The sequence below is a fragment of the Saccostrea echinata genome, unplaced genomic scaffold, assembly GCF_033153115.1.
Source record: "Saccostrea echinata isolate AGI-Se365-2 ecotype Australia unplaced genomic scaffold, CSIRO_AGI_Sech_v1 ptg000025l, whole genome shotgun sequence".
Taxonomy (NCBI): Eukaryota; Metazoa; Mollusca; class Bivalvia; order Ostreida; family Ostreidae; genus Saccostrea; species Saccostrea echinata.
In genome coordinates, this window is record NW_026889774.1 from 11748027 (window position 1) to 11761803 (window position 13777).

The 13777-nt window shown below is 34.0% G+C and overlaps 1 protein-coding gene across 1 annotated transcript; it reads right to left on the reverse strand.

Annotated features, from left to right (window-relative positions):
* Positions 1-563: 563 nt before the first annotated feature.
* Positions 564-2330, reverse strand: LOC133192626 (uncharacterized). The gene has a single exon (XM_061328620.1). The coding sequence runs from the start codon at positions 2320-2322 to the stop codon at positions 649-651; it is 1674 nt and encodes a 557-aa protein (XP_061184604.1). The 5' UTR covers positions 2323-2330; the 3' UTR covers positions 564-648.
* Positions 2331-13777: the final 11447 nt, after the last annotated feature.

Sequence of the window (13777 nt, forward strand, 5' to 3'; positions counted from 1 at the left end):
AAAAAAATATGTGTGGTTCCGGTTACACTTCCAAAAAAATTAGGGTAGGTAGGTAGGGATTTTTTTTTTTTTTTTTTTAAATTTTTTTTTTTTAACAAATTGATTTTCTTAATTTTTTCTAAATAATACCTATCAATGCTTTGCAAATGGCATTTAGATGTGGTGTGATAATATACTAGTCAATATTGGTAGGGGACACCTACATGCTAGCTTGCTTTGGATTTAACACTATTAAACACTTGCACTATGTTTTGCAAGGAGGCCGTCATTGCTGAAACTAAAACTTAAACTGGAGCCATTGATGGAAATCGGGGGAAATTCCGGAAAAAATATGGAAATTGCCAAAAAAAAGTTTAGGGTCTGGGGTATAAAATAGGGAAGGTCGGGTAACCGGAACCACACATATTTTTTTATTTGGCCTAATTGCTTTTTTTTTTTTTTTTTAAATAAATCATTCATTATGTTGGATAATTTTCATTTGTTTTCTATTAAAACTATTCGTATTCCTTAATGTGATGGATATTAAAATTTAATTGCATACCCCTCCCTAATTATTTGAATTTGATAATATATATGCAGATTAATTTTACATAAAAAGGATCTGACAACTAGATTTTTTTTCTTGTATGCTAGTGGAACAGATGGACGTTAGTCACATTCTTGAAGATATCGAAATTTTCTGATTGTTCCAGAATTCAAAAATCCCACCCAGACGTTGTGCATAGCATCAACATCAACAGCAGTAGGGCAACCGTACTTATTTACTTCTATGTGTGCCAGAAACACGCCATCCTCGTTGATAATGTGAATCTTCTTATTATCATAGTCACAAATCAGAATGTTCTTTAGAATATCTGTCACTACTCCCCAGGGACTTTCCAAGGAGTTTGAGGGGTTTCCTGTATAGCTAAATCTGTATCTTCTCGAACTGTCTACCACAACTACAGACGCATATTTATATGAGTTGTTTGTCACTATCACATCGCCATTCTTGTTTTCTGTTATAAAGTGTGGACTTGGAAATGGTCCCATTTGCTGTGCAGTGTATTGAATATGTTGAAGGACTAAGCCATCCTCACTGTACCTCGTGACTCGAGCTGTGGATCCTTGTGTCATTCCAACAAGGATATCGCCATTCAAACGACTTTTGTAGACACTGAATAACTCCCAGTTGTTAACAGTAATGAAATCTTTTATTTTTCCCTTTCTGTCTGATAAGTATATATTATGTTTATTTGGTCCAATATATAGAATTCCTTGTTCTGTGAGTGTATGAATGCCATCTCCACAAGAAACAGTTTGGATCGTGTGTAATTTTGGCCCTTGCATGCCTGTCTGTCCTAGACATCCAGACCCATCATTGATCCAGAATGTATTTTCGTCTTGGAAAGCAAGATGGTGTATAGCTTTAACTCTGGACACATCAAAATAACCAATTTCTTCAAAAGTCCTGGCTATTTCAAAATTAGGACAAATCCTAGCATTTTCAACAAGGCGATGCAGATCAGATGTACCGGGTAAAGGTATTGGCGGCTTTTCAACAACATCCCCAAAAAATTTCTCAATCTGCTCCTTGGAGACAGGACACGGCGTGAACGATGGAGATGGATTGTGATACATGTCCTTGAGTGACTGTAAGTGGTTTATTTGTAATTTTTCTTTGTGTTTTATTATAAACTCGGCTTTTTTGTCTGTTCTCCTTAGAACTTCAAAATCTTCGATGATGGAATTCAGACCGTTGGTGTATGTCTTCAACTCTTTTTCATGAGATTGCAATTCCCTCGTAAGACTGTCTTCAATTTTACTTAACTTCTCCGTTTTCTCTTTAAGTATTAAGTCTACCAGATCCTTAATTGATTTGGCGGTAGCTAATAAATCTGATCGAATTCGTGAGAGTGATTTCCTACACTTTTCCATTTCTTTGCTTATATTCTTTTGAACATCCTCGCACTGTGGAATTATTTTTTCTTTTAACTCTTGTATTTGCTTGTTAAATACTTTAAGCTTCTCATTGAAAATCTCTTCGATTTCTACAATGGCGTGACACGAATGACTTTCCTTTATACATTTCATACAAACAGGTAGTTCGCATTCTTTGCAGCAGGCGTCATATATTTTGTCGCTGTGGGTGTAGCACCTTTCCTGTACTTTTTCTTTTCTTTCTTTGTAGAGAACAACGTCATGGTTTTCTGTTTTCTTCTTTCGTTGATGGGTCTCTTTGCAGGTCTGACACAAGTCAAATTGACAAGTGTTGCAGTGGTACTCAGCATTGCTATCGCATGTTGTACATTCCACGTAGTGCTGAGCAAACCCCGAAGCCATTCCTTTATCTCACGTTTAATCAGCTTCTTGAATAATAGAATAAAATTTACACATGAAAAGCTTTGTTAAATAGATAATCACTCAAAAAAATCTTTAAGAGCAAGATCTGAACTCGAAACTAACTTAGAATGGTAATTGCTTGATATGCTACATAATAAATTTGGGCAAGAAAATAGAAGATTGACATTTTCGAAGGAATGTGCAAGATTATGTGATTCTAGTTAGAATGAACGAGTAATGTTATTTTTAATAACCAATAGTAAGAAAACATTAATCATAAGGATGGTGAAAAGGAAAGCTGTAAAATTCTTCTAGGAAAGAAACAGTTACTATTAATATTAGTCCAAGTTAAAGGGAAGACTAAAGAAAATAATGAATGATACTTGATCTTCATTAATTACTTGACATGCACTTTATAAGGGGAAATGTATGTTCAGATACGTATGCTCAGATAGTGTGAAATTTTTTCTAAGAAAATAAATATTAAAGCTAAAATATAACTGTTACAATCAAGTTTATTCTACCTTTAAAAATTTGTTTCTATATAAATCTATACATACTTTAAAAAGTCTAACATTTCCAATGTTTTACTAAGCGGTCATAAAAAATCGATGTTTGACTCTGGAGTGAGATATTGTACCTGTCGATGAGATATTGGACGCTTACGTCACACAGAGGGCAGGATCAGCATAATCTCATTTGCATTCGTTGGTGTTCGACAGTGACGGGAATTAACCGAGTTAAACCTCAGTGCTGGTAAAGGAAATTTACGTCAAGGAAGCCAGTACAAGATACATGCATGTCAAAAAAATTATAATAAAATAAAAGATAAAACAAAACATTTATTAACTATGTTCTCGGGCAAAATGCGTTTTATCGACCCTCGAACCAACCGATTGCCTTCGTCCTAACCATGCTAACAGCCTCAGGCAAACAGTTTGGTTCTTGGATCCGACAATTAACGCATGTTACCCAGTCAATAAATGTATAGTATAAAACATCTTTCACTGAGAAGTGAAAATCAAAGCCTGATAACTGTATTCAAAATCTACCTCTTGATGTGGATTATAAACTGACAATGGTCTCCAATGAGAAGAAAAAGTCAATTTGAATTACATGTAAATTGTTTGGTATTCTACTAGTTATTTTGCTTACATGTCATTAGGGTCTTAATACCACTGGCGGATTTAAGGGGGGGGGCGTGGGGGGCGCACGCCCCCCCTAAAATTTTCAAAAGTATGACAGGACTAATATTAATAATTTCCATTCTTTGGTTTTATAATTATTGGTCAATTAAAAAATGGTAATTTTACTTAATGACAAAGTATCGGTTTTCTTAAAAATCAAGTCTGAAAACCTTGCATTCCCTAGGCTATGAATATTATTTCATAATTATTCAAACCGGAAAACGTCTCCCGATTTCGTTTGAAGGGTAGACTGCACTTATCAATTTCCTATCATGATGCAAGGTAAAATACTGCAATATTTAAAGGCTGATCGAAGGTAAATAAATGAATTTTAAAATCAGACGGTCTACGTTACAAACCCGTCCACTGATTGATGTATTTATTTATCAAATGGTGTAACTATGCAGTAATTTACTTACATTAGTTACATAGATACAAGACTTTTTTCATTACTCACATATCTTTCCATGCATATAAATGGAATTTAACGTCAGGATATAGGTTAGGATGGTGTAACTTCGACCACCTGGTTAATTTTGACCGTTCATAAATACCTTAAAATAATTTGTTTATAACCCATTATAGTGTACACACATCTATTTTATGCAGAAAGAAAATGCATTTTTCATATACAAATCAATGTCGATAATAATAGGCAAAATTTATTTCTTCACTGGAAAATTACATCCAAGAAGAAACTTTATCGCCCGAAAAATTACGGACGAGTATTTTTAAACCATTCCGGGGAATTATCAGTTTATCACCTCTGAAAATATCTTGTCTATATAGAAAGACACAGTGGATATTCCTGGCGTGAAATTTATCAACTATGTTTAATTTTGCAACTTAAATTCATACCTTTTTAATGTATAATATTTAGTTTTTACAAATAAAATGCAAATCAGCTGAACAGAAATCGGCCGAAGTTACCCATGCATGAATACGGCGTCAGCGGGTAACTCAGTTCGACCAATGAAAATGATGCAATGCTATTTGTTACCAGAAAAAAAAAATCATGACCACCGTCCGTATAAAAAAAGTTATTAGGATAAGTATTATGTACAAGAATACTCCGTAGAAACTAGTTCTGTAACAGTGAAAAAAAATCATCTGCTCTGTTTACATGCGGTTTAGATGCCTGCGCATATACAGTACATGTATATACATTTGTTAGCATACTTTGACAAATCGGTAAATCAGTCTCTAGGCACCATGACCTGGTGCACTTAATGTCTTCAAATTAGGTACATTTTGAAAATTACTTTTTATGTCAGCATTTTTTCACCATCTTTTAAGTTGTACAACAGAATAATTTAAATTAATATATATATATTTTTAAATTAGAGATGACGCGAATAATTTAGTTTATATTTGCGCATCGATCGAAAATACCTCGTGTGCGGTCGAAGTTACCCAACACACATATCTTGTTGTTTTTTTTTGTTGTTTTTTTTTTTTGTTTTTTGTTTTGGTTTGTGTGTGTGTGTGTGTTTTTCTTTTAAAAAGTGAAATATCATAGTGTACATAACTAATCAATACCACTATTTTTGTGCCTGGTTTTACTCTTAAAATTCACGAAAATCCAGGAGCTTCCGGGGGCTTTGCCCCCTGGGCCCCCACCAGGGCTTTGCCCTGGACCCACTGGGGGCCTTAAGGCGGCCCCCAGACCCCCTGCCTGAACAAAGTTATCCACGCCCCCCTAATCACAAATCCTGTATCCGCCCATGAATACTTTCCATACTTACCCGTACATTTTACAACTCTTAGCTTAAAATTTGATTTTTTTTTAGTAAACTAGCATAAAGTCGTTTTAATTTATACAGTAATACAATTGAATAAGTTACTCGTATCTCCCCAGTAAAGAAAATTGTTCGTTCGTTAAAAGAAAGGACATATGTGGAAACACTTTAAACTGAAAGTAGGAAAAGGTATGGCCAAAGTTCCGCCTTTATGAATTAAATTGCAATTTATTACCAATCATTATTAACTGTACTTGTAGAAATTTTAAAAATATTCAATTAAAAGATAAAATTTGTCTTACCTTTTACTATAGACGCCCTAAAATATGGCTCCCTTAAATCTTTCTTACTCTATTGACCCACTTCATAACTTCCGGGTCATTTTGTTGCATACGGGGTGGTTAAGTCTTTTTTAAAAAATCAAATTCGACATAAAATATATTTAAGATGGAAAAAATATGCATTGTTCGAGCCGAGAGAGTGCTATATACTGTATTACGAGAAAGGGAAAATGACTGACAGTACTGAGATTTTTGATAATTTATTCAACTCTTTTTTCATAAGAATGCAATTTATGCATAAAACTTTTATCACTAGCATTTCCACTTCTCTTGCAGTAATAAATCTACAAGATCTTTCATTAAACGGTGGCAAATTTGCACAAATTCCCGTCATTCATTTGCGTTTGAAGACGGGTGTTACTAAAACGCGGAACGGAAAACGGAAAGGAAAGCGGAACGGAAAATATGATAGTTTAAAGCCTTGAAAATACACATGTATATAAAGGATGATGTGACATAACTGCTATCTGGGGCCCCTTTTTCTACGACGAATCATATTTAATCTACAACGATTTTGATAGTTTTCAAACATGAGTGAATAAATACAACGCCTTTTGAATAGTTTATATAGTTCCGAGACATTTTTAATTATAAGGATTACTGCATTTTCTGATTTTTTAGACCCTATGACAGCAAAATTCGGCCTGGTTTGTGACAATATGTTCTTTTATGAAAATAGAATAGGCGGGTCTTAGTACAATAGAGGGATATGCATGTCCGAGGAATCTACCTTATATGACTATTGTAAGTTATTATTTCGCACATAGCCGCTTACCGAGAACAATTGTCCAATCCGATGACAGAACGACGAAACATGCTGGTTTACTACAAGTTTACATTTTATCACAGACACGTGGCTTAGGTCAATTTACACATTATCTCTACTACATTTCAAACTTTTAATGGTCAGCCAAGGATATTTATACATAATAATACGCATGGAACCTAAGTTTTTGGTCAAGAAATGCACATGAAACTTCTATTCACTGATTCTCGGGAATACGTGTAGACCTAGTGAATTGCCCATCAAACGCTTTACAAACTTTGAACTATGTATATTTATAAAATCAATTGTTTGTAATGTGAGCTGGGAAATTGTAGATCCGTGTCTAATTTGTGACTCAAATGCATAAAAAATTGTTTATCGGAAAGCAGGTAAAAAAAACAACATTTTTTCCAAGCATAAAATATCCATAGTATTTTTGTGGTACTCACTAGTAATGCAACTCATTTAGCTGATTGGTCAGTTAGAAAGTATCGCCAGTGCCTCGATTTGCATATGAATTAATTCTTACGTCAGAAAAAATACTTTCTTCGATCTGGTCATAATGGGAAAGGCCAGCTAGATTTTACAATTTTTTAAAAACAACATGTGAGCGCAGTTAGGTACATTTTTCTCCTTTCACATATAGGTAGATTTCAATAAAATACAGTGACCAGCCAAAGGAGAAAAATGTACCTACTTGCACTCGTATATTTTAAGGGCTTCAAAGAGTGGGGTGGGGCCAAAATTCAATGGGAATTGGATGTAAACATGGTACCCATACTCAAAATAAAGACATATATCTTCCAAATTATGTTTCTATTTTCGGTAAAAGTAGTATTTTATGAGGGTAAACATGTCAGTGATTAAGTGCATGCAAAAATTAGAGTAAAATTTATATATTTAAATTTTTGTCAATTTACCGGGGGCCGTATGTCACATCATCCTTTATTATAGCACAAACGATAAATATTATATGTATTGTTCATATTTAATCTTGATTTATTTCAAGAATGAGTTGATCTATTCATGTATACCGGTATTCTCATATGAAGTTTCCAGTACAAAAGCAAAGCATAGGGTACGGAAAACAAAAAATATAATGCCGTACACACGGTATATATAATACGTTGTGGTGAGATATGAGTGAATTAACTTAATAAAGGACCACTCTGATTAACATGAATAGCCAGTACATTTGTATTCGATATTTATATGTGCGAACAGAAAATAATTTTCGATGCACAGGCACCTAAAGCGTGGATAACCATGATATCGTACAACTCTGCATCCCCCACCCAACCCCATCCCCCGTATTAGGCCAAATTGTAAAACTTAAAAACAACACAGAACGATTGCACAGAATAACATTAAAATTGCTATGATGGAGAAATCGCACATTTTCCCGAAAATGCACTCTCGTTATTTATATATTATTTGGTAGGGATGATGCATAGATGTCATGGCCGTAGGAACGGGGGGGGGGGCACGGGGGGGGCGTGCCCCCCCCCAATAATTTTGCCGATATATAGATTACTATAGTAAACATAGATACTATATGCTTGTGCCCCCTCAATATAAACATCTGATGACCTTTTTATTATTATTATTATTTTTTTTTTCTTTGTCAAGGAATTTTTGATAGTTGATGACCTTTTTCTTTTTATTTTTTTTGATAGAGCCCCCTCAACTGTCAACTGAAAAATGTATGGCTGTGCCCCCCCCCCCCCCCCCCCAAACTGAAATTACTTCCTACGGGCCTGGATGTAGCCTACGTTGTCCTCGCTTTAAGTGCCTGACGGTGGATAGCGCGGATCCAGGATATTTTTAGGGGGGTTAATGTGTACTTTTCCCATCAACTTCACAGGGGTCCATGATTTCGGGGAGGGGGGGGGTCATTTTTCTTTCATTTACTTTACAATGTACACGTAATAACTCCGCAAATTTCAGGGGGTTCAAACCCATTCCGAACCCCATCTAGATCCGCACATGCCAGTAGTTGTAATAAGTGTGTCCTCTATTCTTTCCTTAATGCCAGTGATCGTTGTCTGGAACACAAATATGTACATAATTATTCTCTTTCTCTGCCCCTCCCCTGTTTTAAAACACCATTGCCTGCTTCTGGGTTCATAATAACTGATAAAAAAGAGAGTTTTGTCTTTGGTGAATAAGCTTTAAAAATTAGATTTGGACGAGTGATGAATGAGGCGTTCAGATAATACTTCGGCTGGGGGGTCATGAATGTTATGTTATGTTATTTTTTTTAATGAGATATAAACTATATGATATAGAATACTGGTTCCTGTCTGATTTATATATGCGTGAAGTAAATAATTTGATATAAGATATTCTGTTTTTCGTTCCGTTCCGCTCCGTTTTCCGTTCTGCGTTTTAGCAACACCCTTGAAAACCCCCTCCCCATGGATGACTTTACCTTGTATAAATCGATGGCACATGAATTTTATGCAACTAATAAAACTTTCGCAGCGCTGTTAAGGCATAATATTTACATTTGCAAATGTTTTCTTTTATATAACACTATTAAAAGCATGCGTATCTATATCCGTATAAACACGGGTTCCTCGCGTCATAAACGTTCGACGTAATTTCTCAGTGACGTCATAAAGGATCAACGCACAATCAATAGATCAAACTCGTGCCGTTGAGTTTGAAAAAATAAAACATTTCACGCGTTAAAGGTTATAATCAGGCTAATATATAATATGAATAAGTCACAAATGTAAATATAAGTAATAAGGTATCATTTTTAAACATCTATTGGGATATAAATACGGGTTGGTACGAGATCAAATTTACCATAAAGCCCTTCGGCTTATTTCTTAACTATGAAGAAATCAACGGAATATAGAAGTGCACAAATACACACATTTTAAAACTGAATTTCCTTTTGTAAAGCTATTATTTTATCACATAAATTTCATATTAATTGCAATAACATAGTAAAATCCCACTCTGCAGAGAATTTAGCTTGGTCACCATATTTGACAGTCACGTGATAAATGCATATAATGTGTGATGCGTGGAGGTCATAGACAAATTTCAATATCGCAAGGGCATACCCTCATTCAAAGTAAAATTTTAATTCATAAATTATTTCTATACATCTTGGGCTTTCTGTAAAATGCTGCTGCTTTAATTAGAATTCGCATTTTACTAGTTTAAATTTCAAGTAAATGGACTCCATCTGAAAAATGCGTGACCTTTACCAAGTACATGTATTTTAAATGTTTATTAAGTAACGTTCTCGATTTCACGAAAGCAGCAGCACTTTTCAAGTTAAGGAACACTTCTTATATCTATATTTAAAGAATGGCCAATATCTATTAAGTGTATGCCCTTGCGCTAGGGCGATTTATAGAGGCACCTCGGTGTTAACCCTTTCGCTGCCAACGTAAATTTTTGAATTGCCAAAAAACGTAACGTCACACGTAAATGACGTTACAATAGTTGTGACGTTATTAAAAATTGCGGGTTTACGTTGTATCAATGACGTAAATCGCACCTGCTTTATGTATAATTTCAACAAATTTTAACAAGGCGAGGAAGATCCTGTTTCAGCGCATGATCTGGGACAAAGTAATTTTTTTAAAAGAAAGAGACATTGGTAAACTTTCCATTTTGCATACTGGTATGTATTTACAATGTACGGAAGATAAATACATTGTTTAAAAATAAAAGTATTCTGAACCCATTCTGTATGAAATTTTATGGGTTTTTCTTCCTAAAGAAAAAAAAGATATACCCCAACAAACTCGTTCACTTATAAACCAGCTAGTCTGAAAATCTACACTGATTAGGAGACCGTGTAATAAAGAGGTTAACGCCTTTATCATGAAATTAAAAACCTAAAACAAATCGCGCGTATTTTATTGCTATATCTTAATTGTTGTTTTGAGAATTCAAATACTGTTAGGATATGTTTGTCTTCCTGACACGCCAAACCTTTATGCCATTAAATACATGAAATAAAAAATCAAATGTGTCAAAGACATTTCTGATTACCTATTTTTTGAAAATAATTGTTTTCTATTACATGTACGAACTTTGAAAACTGAGAGTCGGAAATAGAATAGTCCTCACTTTGTATGCCTCTATTCTTTTCCTAAGTAAATTCTGAATGATTTACCTCAACCCTTATAAGTACTGTTACTTTATTTTCATTCTGTATAGAGTACATATTAAACGTAAATGAATATATACATGTACATTGCTTTTTGCTAGAATTGCCAATATTGAAGCATTATGCAACAATTACATAGTTATAGGAAGTGGATGCACATTCTAGATTTAACGTGTGCAGTGACCGATGTTCTTTCGTTTAACTTGAAAAAAAAATGAATAATGGTATTAAAGCGTCATTTTTAAAACATTTAACACCCTCTCCGGCCTCAAACAGCGGTTTGCCCTTGTATACAATTTACACTATTTTCAGAAATCGGTGGCGAGTTCAAAATTTTCTTAGTGGGATATGAGTCCGAAGCAACCAGCTCAAACTTGAAAAATATATTTTGTGTATCGGGTATAAACATGTATATGAATGAAGGGGAAAGGGGGAGGGGGCTTGGTTAAGTTTTTTTTTCAAATACACAACTCTCTCCTCATACTTTTTAAGTGGGCTTTGTATTTCCTAAGGTTGGTTTTTCGTTACTTTTACATATAGATATTTAATAACTCAAATGGAACATTTCAAAATGAAGGACCCCCCCCCCAACTCGCCTCATGAATCGTACATAGTTTTTAAAACTTAACATCCCACGTTAACTGCAGTCCGTAAGCTTTGTATCCGATTCCATGCTTCTTTTGATACAAGATTAATCAAAAACTGCTTTTTTGATGGATGGTCTACTCAAGCATAGATCAACCACAAATTATGAAAATCGCCCTCCATTAGATCACTAAAGTTAAAGATTCATATACTAGTATATATCGCCTTAATTTTTGGCAATTAATCCTTCCTGTTGATTTATTATCAACTTGCAATACTTGAACGAAGCCCATTTAGCTTTTAATATATTTTTCAGTTACACCAGTCCACTTGCGATCTTTTAATAGGAAACAAAAAATATACGGTGTATTAATTTTTTAGACCCGGTTCTTCACGGCTCAATCCCATTCCGAGTGTCCGAATATCGGGCGTTATCAAAATTTTAAATAAATATACCGATCGTATTATGATTTAAAATAAATATTTTAAGCATACATGTACGTAAACTCACCCTAGTAAAATTTGAAAGAGACTTCACAAAATTCCACCTTTTTTTCGTATTTTGTATCTTAAAAAATATTCATGGTAACATAATTAAAAAGGATTGGTGGTTTAATAAAACTAGCTGCAATAATGTAGGCCCCTCCCTTTTGGGGGGGGGGGGTCCTCTCCAAAATATTCAGATAAAATATATCGGAGAGGGCTACATTATTGCACCTAAAATAAAAACATGAACAGTTAATTATTTAATAAATTCAGATTTAACATCCCCCCCTGAATTAAAGAAAAATACACACACACACCAAAAAAATGCTCGGTCACTTTATGCTATACTAATTTAACTGAGAAAATCAACACTTGAGAATTACTGAAAAAGTCAATCAGTAGGTTTAAAGCATTATAATAATGTATTCAAAACGATTCAAACTAAATCGCTATTTTAGTAACTGTGTTTTTATTCTCTCTCTCTCTCTCTCTGAAATTGTATTTGTCTATATATATAATGTCTTCAAAGGAACAACTACACACATGTACATGTAATGTAAATGGAACTCACACGAGTTAGTAAGGAAAAGGTCGATATTTAGAAAAATCGCATATTTCGTAGCACGTACTTACTCTAACAGATGGGGGTTGGGGTGGGGATGGATCGAGTTTCACCCATTTTTTTTTTTTTAAGAAATAGTCATTTGCTATATAATACATGTATTTAGTTTATATTTTTTTAAACTCAAAGACGACTGTCCCCTTGCCGTTTTTTCTTTCTTCTTGAAGCCGTAAACAATAGTGACAATTACCAAATAATCACCTTTAATATATTGTTTTTTTGCTTCTTGTTTTTCATTTTTCTCTCCCCCCCCCTTTCCCCATTCTGCGCTTTAGGCAAGTTTCTACTGCAGTTTTAAATGGATTTTAAATGATTGTTTTATATTTACCTAGTCCCCAATATATCATTTACCTGATGCATGATTAGCATTAATTCAAAGGGAAAAATCAGAAAAATATATAGCAACACTTTGTAATTTGTACACGCCATGATTTTATATAGTCATCATCAGAGAGAGGTGCAATTTTTACTTCCTTTGCAAAAATCTAAATAATCTGTACTTCCGGTCAAATTGACACACTAGTGTAAGGAATATATTTAGGATATATCCTACACGATGAAAATAGAAAGATCAATAGCCTTTTAACAAAATAAAATAAAAAAAATTAACAAATTAACAATCTTTTTCGAAAATAGATTGTCATACAAAGAATTGCATCCGTTTGCCGTACATATATTTACTCATTAGAGATTTCAATAAAATTGCGTCATTATTTTCCATTAAAATTCTGGAAGAAAAATGATCATATCAAACTGATCATGATTACCCTTTTCACTGTAATACATTGAATTCATGTGTCTTGTTAATAAAATCTATGATATATTAAAAGTTATACCGATATGTAATAAATAAATAAATACGGAAGAAATAAAAAATAAATATTGATAAATAAATATTGATTAAAATTAAAATTTCGGAGTACAATTAAAGCAAAATCAAACATTTGAACTTATTAGCTTTCGTTATCTTTTCAATATGTTTAATTATTAGGTGCTTTTAGTCGAGTAGCAGCATGTAATATCTGCATTTAGGAAACTTACGAAAAATTAGGGATGTCAACGAATAGTCGACTATTCGACCATCAGTCGAATGGACCGACGATCGAATAATGAAACGACATTCGAATATTATTATAATTAAACAAGCTTATCTTTTAAAAAGATTGGTGAGCTAGCGCTGTAGCATAATAAAATACAGAAGAAGATATCCCAACCATTTGTTAAATTTGCTGAATCGATTAATTATTAATAGGAAGGCAGATTGGTGGTTGAGTTTGTGGGGGGGGGGGTCACAATTCAGAATGGTGGATCTAAGAGTGTGCTTCACGTCGGCAATGGCACAACTCCTAACTGTGCTTTAAGCATTCTGTATTTTACTGTAATTTCAATTTCGAGGTGAAAAATAAAAGGTCAGTAGAACCAATGAGCACCTTCTAGCCTTTCCGGCAAGCTCGGAAAACATATCCGAGGTTGCCGCGGTTTTTCGAGCTTGCCGGAAAGATCTATGAAGGTAGATTAGAAAAGCTATGTATTCATTACAACTTTAGAAATAACAGTCTTGGTTTTATAAGACCCGAGTTACTGTTACTTT